We start from the raw sequence: 26,627 nt of genomic DNA on the forward strand, positions 1-26,627 counted from the left end.
CCTGACTTAGCTAATGCTGTGGGGATTCTTAGCAGAAAAGTGAATTCTCCCACTGAGCATGATTGGGCAGGTGTAAAGAGGGTGGTGCGATATTTGAAGGGTACCATGAATTGTAAATTAAGGTTACCAGCCGTCAAAGACCCTAAGTTGGTTGGGTATACTGATGCGGATTGGGCTGGGGATAATGCTGATTATAAATCAACAAGTGGTCATGTTTTTATGTTTGGGGATGGACCTGTTTCATGGGGCAGTTATAAACAGAGCTGTGTAGCATTATCTTCCACAGAATCAGAATACGTTGCAGCAACAGAAGCCTGCAGAGAGATCGCCTGGCTTGATCAACTCATAAAGGACTTTGGGTTGGTGAGAAAAGGGCCTGTCAGCTTGCTAGAGGACAATCAAAGTTGCCTGAAGCTGACGCAGAGTGAGAAGTTCCTGGCCAGAACGAAACACATTGGGGTTAAATACCACTACATACGCCAGATGATCCAGGATGGACTTGTGGAACTATCCTACTGCAGCACCCAAGAGATGACTGCTGACATCCTGACGAAACCCCTACCAAGAGAGAGTTTCCAGAATCTACGTGTCAAGCTGGGACTCTGGGTGGTTGAATAAAGTTGTTTATGTTTTGTATATGTTGTATTGCCTGAGAAGGGGTATGTGGGATGTAAACACAGGAGCAGTCAATGACAACATTCCTAGAGTGTACATGTTAGAACATGGGAGGGATGTCTGTCCAGCAAGCAGGTAAACTTCCTGGGGACGGACTTCCTCCGCATGTGACCAGAGGTGGGTGTGGCCTCACCTGTGCAGGTAATGACAAAAGCACAGGGCAGGCAGCCATCTCTCTCTCTCTGCCATCACCTTTCGAAGAAACAGGATGCCCTCTTGGCTCTCAGCCAAGAGAGGAGAGGGCTATCTTCCTATAAGATAGATTCTAAGTGTATTTTCTGCCGTCTGGGATCATATTGTGAACAGATCGTGAGTAAACTCTTTTATACTTTTATAAAGACTGTGTTGTGTCTCGTATTTTAAGAGGGAACAAAGGGGAAATTACCAGAGTAATTATTATAGAGGTTCTAGCGAACCTGTGCACACGTTACCGTTGCATACTTAAAGGGGAATGTATATAAACTCTGCTGATATTTTGGGAACTTGTTAGCACAAGTTGGACAAGGATATAATTAGTCAATATATCCTCTCCTGCACCCCAGAACATTCCCACAGGAATACTATGTCCAATTCTGGGCACCACAATTTAAGAAGGGTGTTGACAAGCTGGAGCATATGCAGAGGAGGGCAACCAAAATGATCAAGGGTCTGGAAAATTCTATGATTCTAAGTCTTTACCTGGAGGCTTGTGCTGTTGTCTGAAAATGGAGAACTGAAGAAACCACTCACTATGCTCATTACTGATTCTGTGACATACTTCTCCAGAGATGCATCTGCATGTTTTCTGTCTGTGGTTGTGTTACAAACCTAGAGCAGACAGAGGAACTGCATGAAGAATGTGTGAAAACAGAAGCTCCCATCCATCACTTCCCCCCATTTTTATTCAATGTAAAACAAAAGCAAAAAACCACCACCCCTCCTTATACAGTAGGTGATACCAAACATGGAACAATAAAGCTCCATTTCCCAGGGTTCAGATCACTAACATGAGTCACTTTTTTTACATTTAAAGCGAATTTTCAGTTATAATGAACACATGTGCTTGGCTTCCTATTCTGCTTTTTCTAAAAAAAAAAAAAAGGAAAATGTTAAAAAGAAGACAACAAAAAAGGGATAATTCAAAAGGAAGAAAAGGAAGAAACAAAACACGTATAGTGATGGTACAGAAGGGTTAATGGCACAAGGATGTCTTCCATTTCTCAGTCTGCATGGAGTTCTATGACATCCTGCCAGATAACTGAAATTTATCATCTGTTCCTGCTTTTTAAGCAAACTATTCATTTATGAGCTACAAGATCTAAGAGGCCATTCTTCTGTAACAAGACACCTGGGAGATTTCCACCTCTGTAGAATGATACAGTGCCATACTTACAGCCACAAAGGAAGACCTGGCTGTCTGTTCACAAATTGTTAGAAAGCAGCTGCTAAAAAGGGTTGGATGTGCCTTCATCATATGAGAGGTCAGTTGTGGATACACTGTTGGAACTAAACACTGTTGGAACTGTGCAATTTTCTGCACAGTAGTGAGCAGAACACATAACTAAAAACAAACTATTTAGGTCAGGAGTACCAACTTGAATAAAATATTGGGGGGAGGTGCCCCACATAATTGATCACAAAACACACACCATTTGAACAACAATGTTCATCAACTTGTGGTCCCCCTCAAATATTTCATTGGGGGGGATGAAAGGGCATTGGCCCCTAGAGTTGGCTCCTATGATCTAGATCAAGTGAAGGTCTCTCCTTATAGACTGGGCAAATGAAACTCCCCAGCTATTACTGAATTGCATGTGCTCCAAAACTGTGAAAACTTTAAGTTTATTATAGAGCTTGACTGCTACTGAAAGTATGAAGTTGTGCCACAAAAGATTCTTCTGCCCTGGAGGACTGTGCTTCCCAATAAAATATGTGATGCCCTTCTTAGGATATGTGCACACTCTCACACACACACTGAGAGGATCTCATGCTTAAGGGATTGGGCCTCTGAGTAAACATAAAGAGTAAGGATATCAAGGCACAAAGTATTCTGATGCGCCTGAGGAGAAACTTTCTCTCCATAAAGTCTTCCTGATTTGCTAAGGACAGGCAGTATCTGAAAGCAATAAGGGAAAAACACATAGAGCAGCAGCAACTGAAGGGTCCTATCTCTAAATGATTGGGGAGCTTTTGCAACATTCATTCTTGATGCTAAACGCAAAATCCAAGTCCTGAAAGCAAGGTAAAAGTTATGTATTCAAAACATATGGTCTGTGCCTCCATCTAAAATAACTCTCTTCTCCCCTCCCTGCTTCTCTGAATAAATAAACTCAGTAATCTAGAAGGCTTGGGTAGCTCAAACCACACAAGGCTCCATGAAAATAGAATAGAAGAGAGCACTTTTGACATTCTACTCTAATGGATGGGCTGGGTAGCAAGAAAAACAAGGAACAGAGAAATAGAAGGAATGTTATCAGACAGCTACTAGAAATGCTTTCAAAGAGAAACACACACACACTTTGGGGGGAATTAAATGATACCACTGAAAGTTAGTGCCAGGTGCTGGTGCTGGTTGCTCGTGAGGCAGGACTCCGACCTGTCTTTTACAGGCTTTATTTTGGTGCAAACTATTTACAGTGCATAACCCCAAAGTCCATGACTGTCTCAGCCACTAGCAGATTCTGGGAGTGGCCCCTTCCGGCTTTCCCCCCAACATAAGAACTTGGACATCCCAAATCTCCACCTCCCCTCCTTATGTTTCACCCCTCTGCGCAAGCAGGGCAACAGAAGCATGTGTGTCTTGTGTGTGTCTCCTGGCCGGCCGTGCTAGGTGAGATGCTTGGGCTCTCAGCAGCATCTTCGAGCCTTCCCTCCACCAGGCTACTTCCTTTCCCCTTTGCTCCGCTGGAGGTGTGGCTTTCCCTACTGCCAGATGAGGAGCTGCTTCTCAGAATCGGTAGAGGTTCCCTGTATACCCCGCCTCCTTTCCCCGTTCTGATGGCAGTCCCCTGATAGTTAGGAATAATTTTCTCTTATTTTACTTTACAAATAAGTGACTACCTCAAGCATCACAATAACTTGATGCAAGGCAACATCAGTCATGTTTGCTAAATGGTCAATATGGATTTTGGCAACAGACCTTTGCACTGTGCCACTTGTGCTAATTCTACACCTGAGGCCAAAGAAGGTCTGTGGATATTCCTCTTGGGAGGATGATGCTGTGCCAGTTTAGGAGTGCACAATCTTTCATGACAAACATATTAGATGGGGGAAGGGGAGGAAATGCTGCCCTCTATAAATTGGACATGTTAAAGCACAGAAAACCCTTCAGAGTAATAAAAGTATGCTCTGTAGTTTCAACTAACCAGAAGCTTCAAAAGTGATGCATGAAACAGTTCAGTGGGTTTACCTGAGGGTTTCCTGAAGACATGTGAACACAAATTAAAAGACAGTAGCCGGGGGGGCGGGAACCCCCAACCCTCAAACTGGTAATAAAAAATGCACACAGAGGCACACTGGCTTTCCTGCTGTATAAAAAGAGCAAGAGGGCTGGGTTGAATTCATGCTACTCAGATACTGGAGTCTAAGTTCAGCTAAGGCATAAGGCACCAGAAGGACTGAGAAATTTCATCTCTACTTTGAACTGTCACTTAAGAACTTTATGGAGCCACCGAAAATATGTAAGCACTTGCTTTTCTAATTGTTAGCTTTAGCAAATACTCTGCGCCCTCAACGCAGAGTAGCCCAGTGCTCCTCTCTGTGGGTATTGGTTCCTCCAACGTCAGGAGAGAAGTGCCAGGCCACGTTGTGCTGGGGGTGTCTGCGTGGGGGCACCTGCTTTGCGCCCCCTCATTAATACGTACCTGGGGCCACAGCCCATCTGGCACCCCACATTGTAGGTCCCTCGTTCCAGTGACTCATGAAAAAATAAACATAAATTTAACTTAAAACAGAAACATAAAACTCCAGCCCACTGCCTTTAATAAAGATTATTAATGATTCAATATTAATCAATATTAAATGATTCATAACACTTACCCTTGCCATATCAACAAGAAAGTTTTCAAATAGTTTCCAGATGTGGTTACTGGTGTAGATTTCCTTCATTTCCACCTCAGTGTCTACATAGCAATGATTGACAAAGTTCACATATGCTATCTTCACCTGGAACATAATATTTTAAAAAAATGAATCAGGTAAGCCAAAGTCACTATATATGTATTTTCTTGTAGTCCATAAAATACTGAGCTGGTTGGCATGTAATGGCTTACAACAAAAATGCAGACCAGAGGAGCAAAACTGACACCATCTCTTCTCCAAGAGCCCAAATATTTGCAATATAAATATTGGGATTGGCACAGCTTTATGTGTGAACCAGCTCACAGTCAAGAAGACTCAGAAGTCTGACCATATTAAGATTTGACAGCTGCACTTCCCAGCACAATTTCCCAGTGCATTTCCCAGCACAATTTGAAGTGCTGGCTTTAACCTTCAGGGCCCTAAATGCTTTGGGACCAGGTTATCAGAAAGACCATCTTTTGCTGTATTTACCAAACCAAACCTTAAGATCCTATTTGGATACCACAGGAACACACCCTCATCCTTTCTTGTGGTAGCACTGAGGTTATAAAGCTATCTTCCCAGGAAGACTCACCTGGCACCATCTTTGTGGTCCTTCTGGAACTGGGTCTTACCCTTTTTATTTACCCAGGTCTTCTAAGCAACTTTAGTATTCCGGAGCTCTCATTTTTAAAATCTTTGATTTTAATCTTGGGACTGTTGTGAACTCTTGTATTTGTGGTATTTACTTAGTTTTGATATTATTTTTATTGGTATTATTGTTATTGTTTTATCTATTTATACCCCACCTATCTGACTGGGTTTCCCTAGCCACTCTGGGTGGCTTACAACATATCTAAAAAAACAATACAAACATCGGTCCTTTAAAATTTCTCATTTGATCATTTTAGGTTGCATTTTATATTTACCCTGATTTGTAGTATTTATTTTAAGTCACCCAGAGAACTTCAATATTATGGAACTGAATGCAAATAGTGGAAATTATTAAGGCAACCATCTATGGAAGTGAAAGGAGGTCAACATGTATGTTTCAATATGTAATTTCAGTCTTCTACAGTGAAATATGTAATTTCAGTCTTCTACAGTGAAGTCAGATGCAAAGAATTCAACCTCACCACAATCTCCTTATGCTTATTTAGCAATAGCTTTATTTTTTAATTGTATATCAGCACAACTGCTATTCCCTGCCTTGTTCCTGTCTCTTAATATGCTTAAGAAATGTTTAGGAATTGGAGTATTGACATGTCCAAGGCCTGTATCTATTTTGTACAAAGACACTTAATAGCACAAAATGGCAGCCTGGCCTTAGTTTAAGTGGCAAAACACAATTGCTTGTATTATTTCCTGTTCCTGTTCTGAAATTACAACCTGGTGCCACATTAGTGTGTGGTGTAGAGCAAGGGAATCAACACTTCATTGTTTCATTCAGTAAGAAATGTCTTGATTTACTTCTTTGTTAATAACAGTTTAACGCACAACAGAACCCCGTTTTCAGCCTGGCATGCTGTCTTAATTTTTTTGTTTTTTTAAAAATATTTTTTATTACATTTTTTCCAGATAAAGATATACAGTACAAGAAAACAAAGAAAACAAGAAAAGAAAAGAAAAAAGATAGATCATTTCCAAAGCTTATTTCAATCCTCTATCGGACTTCCCCACATCTCCCGCACAATGCAATCTTGACAATAAATTTATCAGCAAATTATAACCTTGTTTCGTGTATTTCTTTTATACTTTCAATTGCATTTTAAGTTTAAATTACTTATTATCCATTTGCTCTATTAACGAATATATTATCATTTTTAAACATTTAAACATTAGTCCTTTCATTGATATTATCTAACTTCATATGTCTTCCACTCTCATTGCTGGAGCTAACCTTTCAAAATCATGCGAAATCCTATAATTCATATAACTTATAAAATTTTTGCAAATAGTCCTTAAATTTTTTCCAATCCTCCTCCATTGCTTCTTCTCCCAAATCTCGGATCCTGGCAGTCATCTCGGCCAATTCCATATAGTCCATCAGTTGCGTTTGCCACTCTTCCAGTGTGGGCAAATCTTGAGTCTTCCAATATTTAGCGATAAGAATTCTTGCTGCTGTGGTTGCATACATAAAAAACGTTCTGTCCTTCTTTAACACCTTTTGGCCGACAATGCCCAAGAGGAAGGCCTCCGGTTTCTTAGGGAAGGTGTACTTAAACACCTTTTTTAACTCATTGTAAATCATTTCCCAGAAGGCCTTCACTCTTGGACAAGTCCACCAAAGGTGAAAAAATGGCCCCTCAGCCTCCTTGCATTTCCAACATTTATTATCAGACAGATGGTATATCTTAGCAAGCTTGACTGGGGTCATGTACCACCTGTATATCATTTTCATAATGTTTTCTTTCAAGGCATTACATGCCGTAAACTTCATACCGGTGGTCCATAACCTTTCCCAGTCTTCAAACATAATATTGTACCCAATGTCCTGAGCCCATTTTATCATGGCTGATTTAACTGTCTCATCCTGAGTGTTCCATTTAAGCAGCAAGTTATACATTCTCGATAATACCTTGGTCCTTGGTTCTAACAATTCTGTCTCTAGTTTCGATTTTTCCACCTGGAATCCTGTTTTTTTATCCAGCTTAAAAACCTCATGAATTTGGGCATAATGAAACCAATCTTGCACCTTATTCTTTAGTTTTTCATAGCTCTGCAACCTCCAATTATCTCCAATTTTTTCTACTATTTCCCCGTATTTCGGCCAGCCGGCCTCCATATTGGGTTTTTTCCGGGCCTTGGCCTCCACTGATGATAACCACCTCGGGGTCTTACTTTCTAATAAGTCTTTATATTTTGTCCAGACCATAAATATTGCTTTTCTGACAATATGGTTTTTGAACATTTTATGTGTTTTTACCTTGTCATACCACAAATACGCATGCCATCCTAACGAATTATTAAAACCTTCCAGATCTAGGACATCAGTGTTCTCTAACAGAAACCAGTCTTTCATCCAGCAGAAGGCTGCAGCTTCATAATATAACCTTAAGTCTGGCAGGGCAAACCCCCCTCTTTCTTTTGCATCAGTTAGTATTTTAAACTTTATTCGGGGCTTTTTGCCCTGCCAAACAAACTTTGAAATATCCCTCTGCCACTTTCCAAAACATTCCACTCTGTCCATGATCTGTAAGGTTTGAAACAAAAACAACATCTTTGGCAATACGTTCATCTTTATAGCTGCGATTCGGCCCAACAAGGAAAGTTTCAGTCTTGACCAAGTTTCTAGATCTTTTTTAACTTCTGACCAACATTTTTCATAATTATCTTTAAATAAATTCAAATTTTTGGAAGACAAGTTAACCCCCAGGTATTTCACTTTTTTAACCACATTTAATTCTGTTTCCCTCTGAAACCCATCTGTTTCTAAAGATGTCAAGTTCTTTCCCAAAACCTTAGTTTTTTGTTTATTCAACTTAAATCCCGCCACCCGACCAAACTCTTGAATCAGTTCTAAAACTCTTTTTGTACTAGATTCTGGCTCCTCTAATGTTAGAACCAAGTCATCTGCAAAAGCTTTCAGCTTGTATTGTTTCGCTCCGACCCGTATTCCTTGTACCTGCCGGTCCTTCCTAATCATGTTCAGGAGCACCTCCAGGACTGAGATAAATAATAGGGGGGAAAGGGGGCACCCCTGCCGTGTTCCTTTTTCAATTTGGAACTCTTCTGTCACCACATTGTTCACTATCAACTTAGCTTTTTGTTCTGAATAAATTGCTTCTATACCATTTTCAAACCCCCGTCCCACTCCCATCCCTTCCAAGTTTTTCTTCATAAACTTCCAAGAAATGTTATCAAAGGCCTTCTCTGCATCAATAAAGATTAACACTGCTTTAGTGTTAATGTTTGTTTGCAAAAGTTCCAGAATATCAATAATGTTCCTAGTGTTGTCAAACAAATGCCTGCCTGGGAGAAAGCCTGCTTGGTCCTTATGAATTACTTCATTTAGTACATTTTTAAGTCTACTTGCTAAAATGTCTGCAAATATTTTGTAATCCACATTTAGGAGTGAGATGGGACGGTAGTTCTTAAGCTGAGTCTTTTCAGTTTCCACTTTAGGTATCAGTGTGATGAAAGCTTCTTTCCACGTATCCGGTGCCCTTCCTCCCCCCATAATCTGGTTGCAAACCTCTATTAGTGGTTGTATCAGATAGTCCTTTAACGTCCTATAATACTTGGAGGTAAGTCCGTCTGGGCCTGGAGATTTGCCCAGCTGCATGTTCTGAATGGCATCCTCAATTTCCTGTTGTGTTATTTTGTAGTTCAAGATTGATCTCTTCTCCTGAGATAGTTCTGGTAAACCATTAATTTTTAAAAATTGATCCATCTCAGACACTTCCTCAGGCCCTTGCGTGTACAATTTTTTAAAGTATTTCTGGAAACACTTTCTAATTTCACCTGGTTTCTGGATATTTTTCCCTTCAACTTCTAGATTGGTAACGTAGTTTAATTTTTGTCTTTTTTTCAACTGCCATGCTAGCAGTTTTCCACATTTGTTCGCTGATTCAAAAGATCTTTGTTTCATTTGTTTAATTTTCCATTCCACTTCTTGGTTTATCAATTTCATTGATAAACCCTTAGCCTTAACACCGGCTCACCACAGGGTTGTGTGTTGAGTCCCCTGCTCTACACTCTCTATACGTATGACTGTACAGCCATCTATTCCAGGAACAAAATCATCAAGTTTGCTGATGACACTACGGTGGTAGGGCTCATTTCAGGAGGGGATGAGTCCGCCTATCGGGACGAGGTGGAGCGGCTCTATGTTTGGTGTGGAGAGAACAATCTGGCTCTTAATACGGCTAAGACCAAGGAATTGGTGGTGGATTACAGGAAAAAAAAGGCGGACATTCAGCCCTTGTATATCAACGGGGAACGGGTGGAGAGGGTGGCGGAATTCAGGTTTTTGGGAGTAGCTATCGATCAGGGCATGACTTGGAGCGCACATACCACTGCTCTGGTGAAGAAGGCCCAGCAGAGAATTTATTACCTCAGACTTTTAAAGAAGAACAATCTGAGTGAGAGACTGCTGGTGTGCTTCTACCGAGGCTCCATAGAGAGCATTCTTACATACTGTATTTGTGCTTGGTTCTCCAGTTGTACAGCTAGGGAGAGGAAGGTGCTCCAGAAGGTCATAACCACAGCCCAAAGGATTATTGGTCATCCTCTCCCATCTTTGGAAGAACTGTACGGTTCCCGTTGTCTTAGGAAAGCAAATAACATCCTGCAGGATTCATCTCACCCGGGACACGGTCTGTTTGCACTACTGCCTTCTGGCAGGAGATATAGAAACATCAAGTCAAAGACAAATAGACTGAAAAACAGTTTCTATCCAAGAGCTGTGGCCTTTTTGAATGCTGTAACTCGATAGTGTGACCTGGGAGTTTGATGGGTGTGGTGTGGGTGTGGCTGGAATGTGGTTTGTTTGGTTTTTGTTGTTGTCTTGCTTTTGATGTTTTAAGGGATGGCATCCAATTTCGTTGCACTTTGTACAATGTTGCACTTGTGTAATGACAATAAAGAATCTATTCTATTCTATTCTATTCTATTCATATATTGTGACTGGTGGAATTTAATTTCTCTTAGAATCTCTTTTGATTTTGGTTTAGATCTCAATTTTTTCTCTCCATCTCTTATCTTCTCTAATATCTTATCCTTTTTTCCATTCCAGAGGTTTTTCTTAATCGGATTCTGTTGTATCAGAAACCCTCTCATTACGGCTTTACTTGCGTCCCAGATTGTTCTTTTTCCCACCGAAGTGTTCAAATTAATTTCAAAATAGTCTTTTAAAGCTTTTTGGGCCTTCTTTACAATCTCTTGATCTCTTAGCAGGTTGTCATTCATTTTCCATCTGAAGGAGCCGGCTGGGTCAAATCTCACTTCCATTTTCAGGGCGTTATGGTCGGAGCAGGTCTTTGGGCAGATTTCCACTCTTGTAGTCTTAGGTGCCAGCCCTCTAGTTGTCCAAATTTGGTCGATTCTTGTCCATGACAGATGGGCCTCAGAGAAGAAAGTTCCTTCTTTACCTAGAGGGTTCCTTGTCCTCCAAATATCAATCAAATCCATATTGTCTGTCAGTTCAAAAAAAGTTTTAGGTAGTCTGCCATCCTTGGTTAGATTTTGATTTTGTGACTTATCCATAAAAGTAGAGACCACCCCATTCATATCTCCCATCATAACGATGTTGGAATAGTCCAGATAGTCCAGCAGTGTCTCATGCAGCTTCTTATAAAATTCCGATTTCCCCTCATTTGGTGCATAAATTCCTACTATCAAGACTTTTTCTCCTTGTGTTTGTATTTCAATTGCCAGGATTCTTCCTTGTTCATCTTTAAACAAAAATTTCGGTGACAAGTTCTCCTTTGCGTAGATCACCACGCCTCTCTTCTTAACTCTGTCTGATGAAATAAATTCTTGGCCTAGTCTTTTGTTAATTAACACTTTCCTGTGGAGTCTGGTCACATGTGTTTCCTGCAAACAAATTATGTCCAAATGTTCTTTTTTCAAAATATGAAAGATCCTTTTTCTTTTTTCCGGGGAATTTGCTCCATTAATGTTCCAACTGTACAGCTGCAGAGACATCCTGAATCAATCTGTTGTTGCTCTTTATGGGGTGTCCTCTTTTTTGTCCGGGCCCGAGGGAGAAGGTGTTGGTTCTATTCCAGGCTGTGGCTGAGGCCAAGGAACTGCTATTCCCTTCTGCAGGTCCTCTCCGTGGTCATGCAGGAACTTCTGGTTGTCCTCTTTTGTTTTAATTCTAACCTTCTTTCCTTTATAGTTGAAAGATAAACCTTGGGGAAACTCCCACCTGTAGGGTATCCCGTTGCCTCTCAGTAGTCTTGCTAGGTCGGTGTATACGGTTCTGAGATCCAAAAGTTGTTTTGGTATATCCTTGTAAATTTCCGCTCTTCTATCTTGAATCTCAAGCGATTTCTTAAAATGAAGGTCAAGTATTTTGTCTCTCTCCTGTTTAGATCTCAAAATGATCAAACAGTCTCTGGGCCTGTCCCTCCTTGCTGCTCTTCCCAATCTAAACGCAGTTGTTATTTTAAAGTCTTTATCTGCTTCTATACCCCAGAACTTAGAAAATTCTGCTGTCAAATAGCCAGTCAAATCTTCTTTCTCAAGCTCTGGGATAGATCGTAGTCTCAGATTATTTTCCCGATTTCTCAGTTCCACCATAGACAGGTAGGCCTGCTGGTCACTAATATGCTTATGTAGTGGCCTTACCTCCCCTTTTATTTCATCAACTTTCTGGTTTGCTTGATCTGCTTTTAAGTTGGCAGCCTCGGCCAATTTCCGATTCTCGGAAGTTGCTTCTTTAAGATTTCCAATTGCTTGTGAATGTTGTGCCACTTGTTCAGAAAGTTTTGTAATGGAGGATGTGGCTAGGTCAATTTTTGCTGTTTGGTCATCCACCTTCTTATTTAGTATTGCAAATTGTTCTAGCATTTCTTTTAGAAGAGTGTCAGATCCTCCTGCAGCCATATCCTCTGTTGTTGGCTGTTCAGCTTCCTTTAATACAGCTCGGACTGATGATCTGCGTGACTGGGAGGTCAAAGTTGTTTGCACAAGTTGGACTTTCCCTGCTTTCGCTTTTGCAGATCTTGTTTTCGGAGGGCCACTCATTCCACACCTGTCTATGAGTCAAGGTCAAATTGTCTATTATCCCATGGGAAAGACAGTTCCCCAGTGTAGATAACAAAACAACAGAGAGTCAAAATAAAGTCTGTTCCCAGGAATTTATAAATCCCAAGTTCCACTAGAGGGAGTATTGTTACAGTTCAGGAAAGAAAGAAAGAAATTTGTCCGCCATTAAAATCCCTGCAGCCAAATATTTTCACAATAGTCCTTCAAACTTTTTCAATTTGCAGAGCCCTTCCCAAATTGCCACAAAGTCTCTTCCAAAAGGTGCAAGCTACAGTTCATTAATTGTATCTTCCAGTAGCGCCCCAGTGTAACAGTTTCAATTTTAAGTATAGTTTCCGCAGTGACAGTTCTCTTTCCTCCTGTCAGCCCGCGATCTGGTTCTTAGAGTTTTATAATCCACAGAAAGAAGGAGGTCCCCCGTTTAAATCAGTACAATAAAAAGAAGAAAACTTGCCTTTTCCTTTCAATTTATCAGTTCCACCAACGCACTGAAAATATTCTTATAATTATGCTTCACATTACACTTGCCAGCTTCCACCGTCACGGCAACCGCCATTGTAGCTGTCAGGGGCCTACCATTGGAACAGGGAAGGGAGGCAAAGGGGCCGTTGGGATACAGGGAACCTCTGAAAAGCTTGCAAAGCAGTTCCTCTTCCTGCGGTGGGGAAAGCCACACCTCCAGTGGGGAAGAGGGAAGGTACCAGAGGTTGCTGTTGGGAGTCCCAGCGCTGCACCTCGTCAGTCGGAGGCTGGGGAAAGCCCCACCTCCCGGGTAAAGGAGGGGAAAGTGCTAGAGGGATGCTGCTGGAAGCCTCAGCACCGATCCTTGCCAAGCCGGTCAGGAGGGAAGCACGCCTCTTCCATCACCCACCTTGCGCAGAGGCATAAAACGCAAAGGAGGAAGGAAAAGGCTGGGGGTGACTAAGCTCTTACATTGGGGGAGGACCTGGAAACGACCACTCCCAGATTCTGCTAGCGATTGAGGCAGACATGAACTGATGGTTCTGCACTGTAAATAGTTTTGCACCAAAATAAAACCTGTTAAAGACAGGTCGGAGTCCTGCCTGGTTACTCATGAGCAACCACCACTGCCATCTGACAGTAGTAATCAAGAAAGAGAGGTAGGATGGGACTGGGAGAGTCAGGGAGGCCGCATGGAAGTGCGCAGCCCAGTCCAAACCAGATCCAACCTCTCTAGTGACTGGAGCGAGGGAAGTGGGCAGGGACCCATAGAGAATCACCCTGGGAGAAGACGGGCACTGCGTTGGCCCTCTCCTGCTGACAGAGCCACTGGCAGCTGGAAATGGAAACAGGATCCAAATCATTTTTAAAAAAATACTTTTCCTTAATTTCCTTAATGTATTTTTAATACATTTTCCCCCTCAATTTTTTTACCTCCATTTTTCTAACTCTTAAGAATTAAAATGGTGGTGCCCATAAAGGAGCCCTGAACCAACAGAGGCCACTTCCTGGGACCGCCACTTCAGACCTGACTCCCCCCCCGCCCCCATTTTTTAAATTAAATAGTGGGAAAAGAAAATAGAATAAAAAATTTTAAAGAGTCCTTTTTTGTGGGGTGTCCTTCCTCCTCCTGCCCGCCCTTTATTATCAACCTCCTTTTTTAAAACAACAAAAACAAAACAAAACTTTTTTTCTACATTATTGTGATTGCTATTGTTATCTTCCCCTCTTTTTCCCTTTCCCCCCTTCCCCTTTCCTTTTTCTCTTTAAAGAGAATACATATATACATATATAATTCTATTTTATTTTCCCCGTTAAAGGGGTTTTCTATATACTTTTTATTTTTACTTTTTGTTATGTACTGAAGTTCTCACCCTGGGCCAGCAGGGGGATACTGTAGATAGTTATGCAAATGAAGGATCGAAAGTGACATTCAGTGATTGGATAGTTTTGGAAAGTTGTTACAGTAACAAGGTACTGGAGCTCTATATAAGCAGGCTGACTGAGCCCTTCAGTTCAGTTCAGTTCTGGCCTCAGAATAAAGAAGAGTGGTTTGAAGAATCGCTGTGTCGTCTGATATGTTCACCCACAACTTGACACTTTTATTATTTGATATATATAAATACTACTTTCATACAGCACCACCTCAACATCTTCAGTTTTTTCTTTTTTCTTTCTGTTTGTTTTTCCTTTTTCCTTTACTCTTAAATTTCCTACCCCCTCCATCCACCTCCTTTATCTGGCTTTATCTGTCCACAAACAAGCTAAAATCTGACACACAACCAGCACAATGATAGTGCCAGACGTACCAATACCCATATCCCCACCCCAACATACCAATGATGTTGTTAATAACACTGACAACATTGCGTATAAATCTTATACCCAACACAGGCATCATAAAGATGCTTAACACCATCTCACTGACCACTACCTATCGCAAACAACAGGAAGGACAGCCTGTTCTTAAAAAAGGCCCTCCATGCCAGCTGAGACCCAGGACCAATCAGTTAGACACCAGATAGTCCAAGATACCCCAAATAAACACCTATATAACAACATATAGGCTACTTTCTGTAATCTAACCCCCCCCCACTCTTTAACCCAAACAATTAGGGACTCTTACAAATTGCTAAAAATGCTAAAAAAATGTCTCTATATGGGGTAAAGAAAACCTGGGAGACACCAGCCACACATTCCAGTCCGGGTACCACGGCACAGTGTCCAGACTACGTAGATAGCATTCTGCTCACACAAGGTCTGATTCCCTTGGTTGAATCAACAAACAGGTAGCATTAAAATCACAGATCATGCCCCAGTAAAAGTTACTCTTAAAATAGGAGAAGAAACAGAAACCACCCCATCATGGTCCTTCAGTCCCATCCTAACCACAAATAAACTAATTAGAGATAGTTTATCACAAAAACACTCCAAAACTACTTCAAAGAAAATTATGTAGATAATATAACAGCCCCTCTCCTATGGGACGCAATGAAAGCGGTCACCAGAGGAGCTTGCATAAAAGAGAAAGCTACATACAAACAGGATCTAAAAAACTCCTCAAACTTATAGAACAAAAAAGGAGAGAACTAGACTCCCTAGAAATCAACAAAACAATGATCAGCATTCCATACGCTAAACAATGCTTCTATGAATATGGAGGGGAAAACTCCAGACTACCGGCAAATAGATGTAGGAAAAAAGCACTCAAAACAAGAACACACAGCATCACCAAAAAAGACGGCAACATAACATTCTCCCCCAAAGAAATAACCTCAGAATTTGTAGAATTCTACTCCAACCTATACACCTCCCATAACCCACCTGAGAAGGAAATCAGAAAATTCCTAGCAGGACTGACCATCATAGGCGCCGACTCCATGGGGCTTGAGGGGGCTCGAGCCCCCTCAAAAATTTTTTTGGGGGGGCTCAGCCCCCCCAATAATCTCGGGCGGGCGCCCTTTCAGCAGAGCGCCGCCGCCGTCCCCCGCCTCCTCCTCACCTGCTCCTTCGCCAGCCAGCCAGCCGCGCGCCCTAATCGGAGGCACTGCCGGAAATCCCGCGAGAACAGGGGAATCCCGACTGGCCACACCTCCCAGCCAGCCAATCGGCTGGCTGGGGGGGCGTGGCTTGCCCTATTTAGGGCCGGAGCCACTTTATTTGCATATTCATGAGCTTATTTATTATTCATGAGCTTTCCCGGGCCCCCCCAATATTTTTTCTAAGTCCGCGTCCCTGCTGACCATGTCTATCTTAACTGGTGAGGAACAGGAATTCATGGACCATCCTATCACCCCAGAGGAAATAGATACGGTCCTCAAAAACCTGAAACCACACAAAGCTCCAGGCTTCACAGCAAATTTTTATAGGAAATTCAAAGAACCCCTGATGCCCTACATGACCCGCCTATTCAATGACATCATAAAAGGGGGGCCCATCCCCTAAACCTGGACCCACTCCAAAATAGTCTCCATCCCAAAACAACTGAGAGACAGCCTCAAAGTAGCATCATACTACCCAATCTCATTAATAAACCAAGACTACAAGATATTCACATAAATCTTGGCCAACCGCCTAAAACTTCCTACACAAGTTAATAGCCCCAGACCAGACTGGCTTTGTCCCTGGCCGAAATATAACAGACCCCATCAGGAAACTACTGAACCTGATCGAACACAGCAAGGCAACTAAACTCCCACTGACAACTATGTCCCTAGACATCCTCAAAGCTTCTGATTGCTTAGAGTGGAAATACATATTAGCAGTACTAACTAACATGAAATTTGGCCCCAACTTCCTACAAATCCTCAAATATACTCCCAAGCCTCAGCAAAATGCAGAACTAACAATATGGACTCTAATACTATAGCAATCCAAAGAGGCACAAAACAAGGATGCCCACTGTCTCCCTTCTTATTTATCTTGGCTCTGGAACCCTTAGCAATCCGAATCCGAGCAGCCACAGACATCAAGGGAGTGGAAATAAAAGGCAGAACCTATAAATTTGCAGATGACCTAATGGTTACAACACCAGACCCCATAAACATAGCAACCACCCTAACCAGAGAACTCAACACATTTCAATGGTGTCGGGCCTACAGGTAAATTTGGCAAAATCTGAGGCTATGTGCTTCAACACCCCACCTCCCCATACCCAAAAAGAATTCACCAACACCACCAAGCTAAAACTTTGCCACACCAAGTTCAGATACCTAGGGGTACAAATAATCATAAACCTCTACAAACTATACAGCCACAACTACAACCCTTTATGGCGACAAATTAACAAAGACTTGAGGGGATAGAACAACACCAACTTCACTCTCACAGACAAAATAGCCATGATCAAAATGATCACCCTCCCAAAACTAACCTACCTATTCCAAACCCTCCCAATCTGGATTCCCCCAGCCCAACTTCACAAATGGCAGAAAAAAATACACTCATTTATCTTCTTACACAAAAAAACAAGAATAAGCCCCAAATACCTGCACCTCCCCTCTTCAGGAGGAGGATGGGGAATCCCCAACATAGAATCATATTACATCGCCAAGCAAGTACGCTACATTCTAGAAGACGAGACAAAACAATGGGTACACCTGGAGAGAGACACAATTGAAAATACCCCCACCACAGGAAGCCCATTCCTCCCAAACAAAGGAAAATCCCCACATCACTAAACAGGTTAACACAGACCATGCTTAAAGAATGGAAGAAAGAAGCAGGCAAACTGTCCCCAACCCCATCCCCACTAAACCCCCTGGGCTCACCACCTACTATTCCACCACGCAGCACAAAACTTCCAGGTAAAAACCTGACAAGCCAAAGGCTTATCCCCCCTAGCAGACTTCTACAAAAATAGCAAACCCACATTGACACAAGAAATACAAGACAAACAAGGGACACCCAAATGCCCTGGCTAACACACTGCCAACTGCATGCCTTCTTAAACAATCCACTAGTAAAGCCAGCAGCAACCAGGCCCTTGACAACCTTCGGAAACCTCCTCCTCACCCCAGAGGGACACAGCAAGGGGGTGGCATCCACAATATACAAAACACTGCTCCAAAACCCCACAAACCCCCTTGACGTAATCAAAAAACAATGGGAGGACGCCATAGGCTATGAAATAAACCCCACCCAATGGACTAGAATGTGGTCTAAATCCCCCCTCTTTTCTTCCTAACCTAACACTGTATGCAACACTAACGTCTCACAACAAATGAAACTGATCTGTAGAAAACACAACTTGAAAAAAGAGACAATGCACGTATTTTTGTAAACTAAGAAATCTTTAATAATATTAAATTATATAAATTATATAAATTAATAATATTATAATAACAACAACAATGTTTCACATGCCGTAAAGTCTGGCTTACCTCAGGTATGCAGTCATCATGAGTCACCACTCTCACTATGTCATCTAGTGGAAGAAGGGAGTTACATTTTATTTCAGTATAAACGTTCTTCCCTTCTGTACATGCTGCTAGCAGTTCCACCAGGGTGATGTGGTAAACCAAAGGGCCGCTTTCGTCCACTCGATCCCGCTCAGAGCACATCATTTGGAGGAGGATTGGAAATGATGCTCTATCATTGTAAAACACCAGCACGTCTTCACCCCCATTAACTAGCTGAAATTATAACAAGAAATACTTTGAATCTGTTTAAATAGTTCAGTCCCCCACCCCACCTCGATACACGCACGCACACATTAATCTTCTACGCATCACATAAAGCACAATATAACTGTGTAATATATAACATTTATAAGCAACAAGATTTCCTGGGGACCACTTAAGAGCAAGGGCACCAACTGGGGGGCAGGGGACCGAGGGCCCCTCAAAATTTCACGGTGGCTGTGCATGCATGCTGCACTATGTACTCACCTCACTCGTACACACCATGCAGCGTACTTGTGTCACTTGTATACATCATGCAGCGTGCACACAACCCAACAGCACATCACGTGGTGTGTATGAGTGACAAGGCAGCATGCTTGCTTAAGAGAATCAAGCTGAGGATGGAAAGCTTAAGCTTTGGCTCCAATTCCTCCAAGTCACTTGTCGGTAAACCCTATTGCCACAGGTCTTGCTTGGTCCACTTTCTTCTTTCGTCCTTGGATTGAGAAGTTCTGAAGCCAGCTAGTACCTTTTCAGAGGACTGAATATACATACGAAATACACTTCTGACTGCCTGTTCCATCAAATACCAGATTTATGGCCACAAAGAGCAGGGCTTTTTTAGCTGTAGGGTCTGCAGTGCAGAAATTCACTCCCCAATAGAACTCACCAGATTTCTTTACTTCATGGTTGTATTTTTGAAGGCTGGTTAAAACTATTTTATCCCTGCAACTATATTTTCTTTAGAAAAATATAGTTTAGAAGAAAGGAATATAGCACAGTGGTAGAGCACCTGTCTTGCATGCAAAGAGTCCCAGACTCCATCCCTGGAATCTCCTGATACAGTTTGGAAAGACTCCTGTCTGAAACCCTGCAGAGCCATTGTCAGGCAGGATATGGAACAATATTCTAGTTCAGTGCAATGCTCCTCTTGCAGTTTGAGCCCATCTTTGTGCTAATCCAGATGCTAATTTGATCATAATCAAATAGTTTGCTCTTCTGTTCTTGTATTTTAAGTTTTTATTTTATTTTACTGTTTTTGTTGCATTTATCTGGTTTTATTATCTTTTCCCTCTTCTCCAGGTTGTGCTAATGAGGATTCTGTCTGCTGAGTAGTTTGTCCCTGCAGTGGGAGACAGTTTCTGCTCCAGGGGGACAGCCTGTTGGTGAAATGTGTCCCCCTCAGGTGAGAAACAGGAGGGGAGTGTATACACCCACAATGAGATATGGAGTGGCTTGATTGTTGATTTTTCAGGGCTTTTGCTGCAGTGTTAATTGGTGTTCCCAACACATATACAGTATGATTGATGAGTATTTTATGATTTTGCTATTTTATATTCTTTTGATTGCATTCTTTATACTTTTCTTGTATAGTTATTTCAAATTAACATGCTGTTCATAGCTTTAGGGACCTTTGGGCCAAACCCCATTGTATAAAAAAACACATGTAACATCTTGCTTCATAGTTAGAATAAGCCACTTTCAGAGCTGAAGGTTTGAAGATTTACGCTCTGATATGTTCAAAATTAAATAGGGAGGGACCCATCTAACAGTATTTCTGTAGTTACCTTTTATGCCTCATAATAACAACACACATAGGTGCATCTGGAGATGGGAAGGGATGACTTATTCCCTCACTCCAGTCATGACTGATGAGGTTCAAAATCACTTAAAAACTTCTGTTATTAACTACTCCATCTACAGACAATCCAAAAATGGCAAATAAATACGTGTGAATTGCTTTTTTGTCCATTATTCTTATTAGCTAGCTATTTTTACATGAATTCAAACTTATTTTCTACCTTTTAGAACGGTAAAAACAGTGGCCTGGTTTCCACATGTTAGGCCATGTTTTATTAAGCCATGGTTTGTTAGCTAAACTCTGCCCAATTTGGTTTGTTTCCTGCCAAGAAACTATGATCTGAAGCCATGGTTTGTTGCCTTGGTTTGGTTAACTATGACTTGATGTCACAGGCAAACACAGCATCTGTAAAGAGTGGATGCTGCCAAAACTAGCAGAGATAACGCTCCAGGCACACAGCCATTTCTGTGTTGTAGATTTATTACCAAAAGTTCAAAGCAGTTACAAGAGTTCAAACAAACGCGTCCATGCTCATCTCAGTCAGATGTCTCGACTGAAGATTTGTGACGTCTTTTCCCCCAGCATGCCCATCGGTGCAGGGCACGCCTCCTACTTCCTTTGTTCTGTGAGTAGCTCGTTCCGGGGACTGGTTGCCCCCTCCCTATTTCCTCCTCTGAGTCGGATGATAAACTGCTAATGAGCTCTTTCGGCTCTCTGTAATTGCCTCTCTCCCCCCTCGTCTCTCTAACCGTCTCCCTTTCCCTGACAGCATCCATCTCTAACCATGGTTGGTTTGTCCACCCCACCACAGATGCTCACTATTAAGTAGTGGGTTGACATAGCAGCCGGCACAGCGATTTCTTCAAGTAGCTCTTTATTAAGACAAGCTGGAATAGAACTGACTGCGACAGCTCAGCCGGCCTGTATTTATAGGCAGCCGGCTGTCAACATTGTAACCACAACAGCTCAGAGTTCCCGCCTAAACTAACTGCCGCGGACCTGAGTGAGAACTATCTACAGACCAGAGAGAAAACTATATACAATATCCCCCTGTTGGCCCAGGGTGAAACTACACTACATAACACCCCTCCCCACCGAGATAAGGCGTTAGTTACAATCGTAATGGTTTCCTTATATGCAGTACTACGCGTAATGGTTCAATTAGGCACAAAAGCATATCGGTTACATTTCCCATACTTAGACCAACAGTGATACCTGTCCAACAACGTAGTCCTTTAAATGAGTTGGGCGCTTGGAAACTCTGCCAGACCGCCGGGGACTGGTAGCCAAGTCCGGAGGGCCACACAGTTCTCGCTGAGACTGTGGTGCGACCCTAGGTGGCGTTGGAACCAACTCCCCTGGGTCCGCTGCTGTGGGTGGAGCCTCCGCAAGTGGAGTGGTCTGAGTCTGTTCTGAGACGGCTTGGTTCGGCTCCACGCTGGCAGTTTGCGAGGGAGGTGTAGGTGGGGCCTCGCCATCTGTACGTATCTCTTCTGGAGCCGCAAGCGCAGTTGGGGGCACCTCGGTAGTGTCTAAGTCGCCAACCCTGCGCCTAAGCTGGTCTATGTGCCGCCGCCACAAACGTCCGTCTTCGAGTGCCACCTGGTACGAGCGAGGTCCAGTGACTCCCACTACTGTGGCTGGCACCCAAGGAATGTCCCCCACATAGTTCCGGGCAAAGACCTGGTTTCCTGGGACAAATGACCGTGGTGCGTTGGCACAGCCTGGGGGTTCAGCCACGGCAAAGTCTGGGTGTAGCCGGTCGAGCGGTGACCTGAGGCGGCGGCCCATAAGCAGTTCAGCCGGACTCCTCCCTGTGGCCGCATGAGGAGTGATGTGCTGCACAAACAAGTATTCGGCGACCCGCTCATGCCAGTCTCCCCGGTCCAGGCGCGCCAGTGCCTCTTTTGTCGAGCGCACCATTCTTTCCGCTTGCCCGTTGCTGGATGGATGAAAAGGTGCCGTTAGGGCATGGCGGATGCCCAGTCCCAAAAGATACCGCTCAAACGTGCCTGACGTGAACTGCGGTCCGTTGTCAGAGACAAGGACATCAGGACACCCATGCGTTGCAAACAGGCCTCGCAGCACCCGGATGACAGCTTCGGTAGTGGTGGAGGGCATCAGGGCGACCTCCAGCCATTTGGAATAGGCGTCCACCACTACCATAAAGGTCCGGCCGTGAAAGGGGCCAGCCAGATCGATGTGCACCCTCGACCAGGGTGTCTTTGGCGTCTCCCAGGTGTGTCCCTTAGCTGCCGGTGGTGCAGGCCTCGACTCTTGGCACGCTTGACAAGCGGATACCCAGGCAGTGATGGCATCGTCCATATTAGGCTACCAGACGTAACATCGAGCCAACGCCTTCATTTTGACAATTCCCGGGTGGCCAACGTGCAGAGCCTCCAGGACGCGCTGACGGAGTCCCTGGGGAATCACGACGCGGTCTCCCCACAGCAGACAGCCGCGATGAGCTGAGAGTTCATGTTGTCTGGTTTCGAAAGGCTGGAACTCCGATGCAAAAGGCCCTTGTGGCCACCCCCTCCACACCCAGTTGAGCACCCGGCTGATGGTGCGATCCTGGGCAGACGCGGAGGCCACAGTGGCAGCCGATACAGGCGCTGCCGGAAGATCCTCAATCAGTAGGAGCGATGAAGCTGGAGCCGGGTCTTCCACAAATGCTGGAAGAGGGCAACGGCTGAGGGCGTCGGCATGGCCCATCAATTTCCCCGGGCGATGGATGAGCTGGTAGTGGTAGGCAGCCAGGAAAACAGTCCATCGCAGCATGCGTGGTGAGAGGACCGGTGGAGTTGGACGATCACCGGCGAGGAGGCCCAGGAGTGGCTTGTGGTCAGTGATGAGGTCAAAAGTCCTGCCATAGAGGTATTCATGGAACCTCTTCACTCCAGCCACAAGTGCCAATGCCTCCTTGTCGAGCTGGCTGTAATTCTGTTCCGCCGGAGATAGTGTCCTGGAAAAGTAGGCGAGCGGTGCTTCTCTTCCATCTGGAAAACGGTGACTAAGGACAGCACCGATGCCAAAAGGTGAGGCGTCGCAGGCAAGGACCAGCGGTCTGGATTCACTGTACTGCACCAGCACACTGTCTGAAGAAAGGAGAGCCTTGACCGCGTTGAAGGCCGCCGTCTCTCGATGACCCCAGGCCCAAGGTGTCTTAGTGCTAAGGAGTCGGTGAAGAGGCTCAGCCACTGTGGCTTTGTGGGGCAGGAACATGTTATAAAAGTTCAGCAGCCCCAGGAATGCCTGCAACTCTGTTTTGTCCTTCGGGGTGGGGGCCTGCTGGATAGCGCGGATCTTGGATGCGGTTGGATGAAGGCCGGAGGCATCGATAAGATAGCCCAGGAACTCTACCTGTGGAACGGCAATCTGGCACTTCTCCCTCTTTACCTTGAGCCCGGCCTCCTGGAACCTGGTCAGCACGGCACGGAGGCGCTCGAACAGCTGCTGGTGTGATTCTGCAGACACCAAGACGTCATCAAAATATGGTACCACGCCCGGAAGGCCTTGCAGGAGACGCTCCATAAGGCTTTGGAAGATGCCAGGAGCCACACTCACCCCGAACTGCAGCCGGCGGCAACGGAATGCCCCCCGGTGGGTGACGATCGTCTGGACTTCAGCAGTGGCATCATCGACTGGCAGTTGTTGATAGGCTTGGGCAAGGTCCAGCTTAGCGAAGACCTTACCCTCACCCAGGGAATGCAGCAGGTGTTGGACAACAGGAACCGGATAAGCGTGCTGCTGAAGTGCCTTGTTGATTGTGCACTTGTAGTCAGCGCAGATTCTCACCGACCCATCTGGCTTGACAGGCGTGACGATGGGGGTTTCCCACTTTGCGTGGTCAACGGGCTCCAAAACTCCTTGGGCGATCAGTTTGTCCAGTTGTTCGTCCACCTTAGCCTTGAGAGCCAAGGGAACCCGGCGTGGCTTCAGCTTGATGGGGACGACTTGTGGATCAAGGCTAAAGGAGATGGGCGTACCAGTATATTGTCCCAAGGTGCCGTCAAAAACCTCGGCAAAATCTTTGACCAGACCCTCAGTCTCTGCGTTAGAGATGCAGTTGATGCCGGTGACTTCCAGGCCGAGGGCATCAAACCAGTCTAGCCCTAGGAGGCTTGGCCGCTGACCTTCGACCACCACCAACCGGAGCAGGCCCGAGAAATCCTTGAAGGCGATCCGGAACCGGCCAACGCCTACCACGGGAATGTCGTTTCCCTGGTAGTCTCTCAGGTGTACGCGGTGAGAGTCGAGTTGCCTTTTGGATACTCTGGGTACCAGTCTTTTGATGGTGCTCCATGACACGACGGACAGGGCAGACCCGGTGTCGATCTCCATGTCACATGGAGCTCCTTCAATGAGCACCGTGACGTTCAGCTTGCGTCGCGTAGACGAGTCGGTTTGGCCAATCGTGGTTCCAGACGGGCAACGGCAGTTGGTGAGAGCGAAACAACTTTCCTTGGCAGACTGGAGTGAAGACTTGAACTTGCGAGTCGATGAAGGGGTGTCAGACGGAGCCGATCGGCAGACCTTAGCGATGTGGCCCCTTCTGGAACACCTCCTACAGATGGCGTCTCTGAATCGACACTTGGCACGGGAATGGTTGCCTCCGCAGCCAGCACATTCCGGTTGGCCCTTGGACTTCTGTTGGAGCTTCCGGCGCTCCCGCTTTGTCTGGTGCACGTCATCGTCTTCACTGGAGGATGCTTCATCACTGCTGGCCTCTTCATGATGCACCGGAACTGGCCCCCTAGCAAGACGCGGGCTACTGGATTTGCGGATCTCCTGGGCGGAGCGTTCAGCAGCTTCTGAGGCCACAGCCTCCTCAATGGCTTTCTGTAGCGTGAGGTCTGGCTTGGCTAGGAGACGCCGTTGCAGATGGATGTCCCGGACTCCGCAGATGATTCGATCCATCAGGGCATCGTCTAAGTCTCGGAACTCACAGTGCATTGCAGCCTGTCGCAGGGCGGTGGTGTAGTTGTTGATTGACTCCCCCTCTGCCTGGTTCCGGTGGTAGAACGCATGGCGGGCAGCAATCTTGGACGGCTTTGGTGCGTAGTGGTTGCGGAGCTTCTCTTGGATCGTGTCCCATGGTGTTGCCTGGACTGCTTCAGGCGCAACCAATGCTCGGGCCGTCTCAAACACCTCAGGCCCACAGAGGCTGAGAAATAGGCCCCGCTTCCGATCCACTGATACTGCTGTCAGCTCGTTGGCTTGGAGGTAGCAGTCGAACCGAGCGAGGTAGGAGTCCCATGACTCAGAGGCTGGCGCAAACGGCGGTAGAGGCACAAGTGAAGCCATGATTCCGATGCCGGCGTGAAGGGCGATGGATGGAACACAGTGCTCTAGCCAGAACAGTCAGCTCTGAATTGGTTCGACCCAGTGATTTCGCTCAGTGATTTCGCTCAGTGATTTCGCTCTGTGATTCAGCTCAGTTCAGAGGCTGGCTGCATCTGGCTGTGCCCTGATGTCCATCCATCCCATCCTCGTCGCCAGTATTAAGTAGTGGGTTGACATAGCAGCCGGCACAGCGATTTCTTCAAGTAGCTCTTTATTAAGACAAGCTGGAATAGAACTGACTGCGACAGCTCAGCCGGCCTGTATTTATAGGCAGCCGGCTGTCAACATTGTAACCACAACAGCTCAGAGTTCCCGCCGCGGACCTGAGTGAGAACTATCTACAGACCAGAGAGAAAACTATATACAATATCCCCCTGTTGGCCCAGGGTGAAACTACACTACATAACACTCACCATGCTAAAAGGCAGGAGACAAGAACAACAGTAAAACAAACCACACACTGCGGAAAAAATCCATAATTTGTTTGATCATCTGTGGGACAAGTAATAGTTAACCATTAGTAAACAAACCTTGGCATGGTTTTATGTGCAAAAGAGGTCACAAGCTCATCTGCTGAACATGGATATCATCCAGTCAGAAGAAAACATTTTTTAAGTCCCATTGACTTCAATAGGATTGAATTCTCCAGATGCTTACCTCTCCCACTGAAATTAGTAAGATTATAAGAGGTATGATTCAGCCAAAGAACTTAAGCTCTTTTAAATCTCATTGATTTCAATAAGCATGTTCTTAGCTCACTCCAAAAGCAATCTAGAGGGATCACTACTTTAGCTGGACCATTTTATTTTATTACACCTGACTTTTATTAAAGAATCCTAGCACAATCTATTCCCATGGACTCCCATTTTATTCCCACACATATCCAATCCATTTGTGATCATCAACACATATTGCCCTATAATAAACAAAGGTCTGAACACGGAATTCAAATATTTGTGTTGCACAGATTGCCACCTGCTACCATAGTTATTTGCTTTGAGCGCTACAGAAGGCCTCACCAAATTAGAATCTTTGTGCTAAAATCCTAGTTATATGTGGCAACATTCACACTGCCAAATCTATGATATAGGCAAACCACACTGGAGTATAGGAATATGGAAAGCTGAATTATACAGAGTCAGATCATTGGTCCATCTAGCTCAGTATTGTTGACAATGACTGCCAGT

General features: G+C 44.5%; 1 protein-coding gene across 7 annotated transcripts in view; it reads right to left on the reverse strand.

Moving 5' to 3' along the window:
* Positions 1-26,627, reverse strand: part of ITPR2 (inositol 1,4,5-trisphosphate receptor type 2) — a 390,831-nt gene that overhangs the window by 196,165 nt on the left and 168,039 nt on the right. For all 7 annotated transcript variants that reach the window (XM_081210608.1, XM_081210607.1, XM_081210606.1 and 4 more), the window contains 3 exons: positions 18,273-18,524; positions 4,693-4,818; positions 1,354-1,482 (listed from right to left, as the gene is read on the reverse strand). In XM_081210608.1, coding sequence (XP_081066734.1) covers positions 1,354-1,482; positions 4,693-4,818; positions 18,273-18,524 — 507 coding nt within the window. The remainder of the gene's footprint in view (positions 1-1,353; positions 1,483-4,692; positions 4,819-18,272; positions 18,525-26,627) is intronic.

Source organism: Podarcis bocagei (assembly GCF_964188305.1).
Source record: "Podarcis bocagei genome assembly, chromosome: 10".
In the NCBI taxonomy this organism is placed as follows: domain Eukaryota; kingdom Metazoa; phylum Chordata; class Lepidosauria; order Squamata; family Lacertidae; genus Podarcis; species Podarcis bocagei.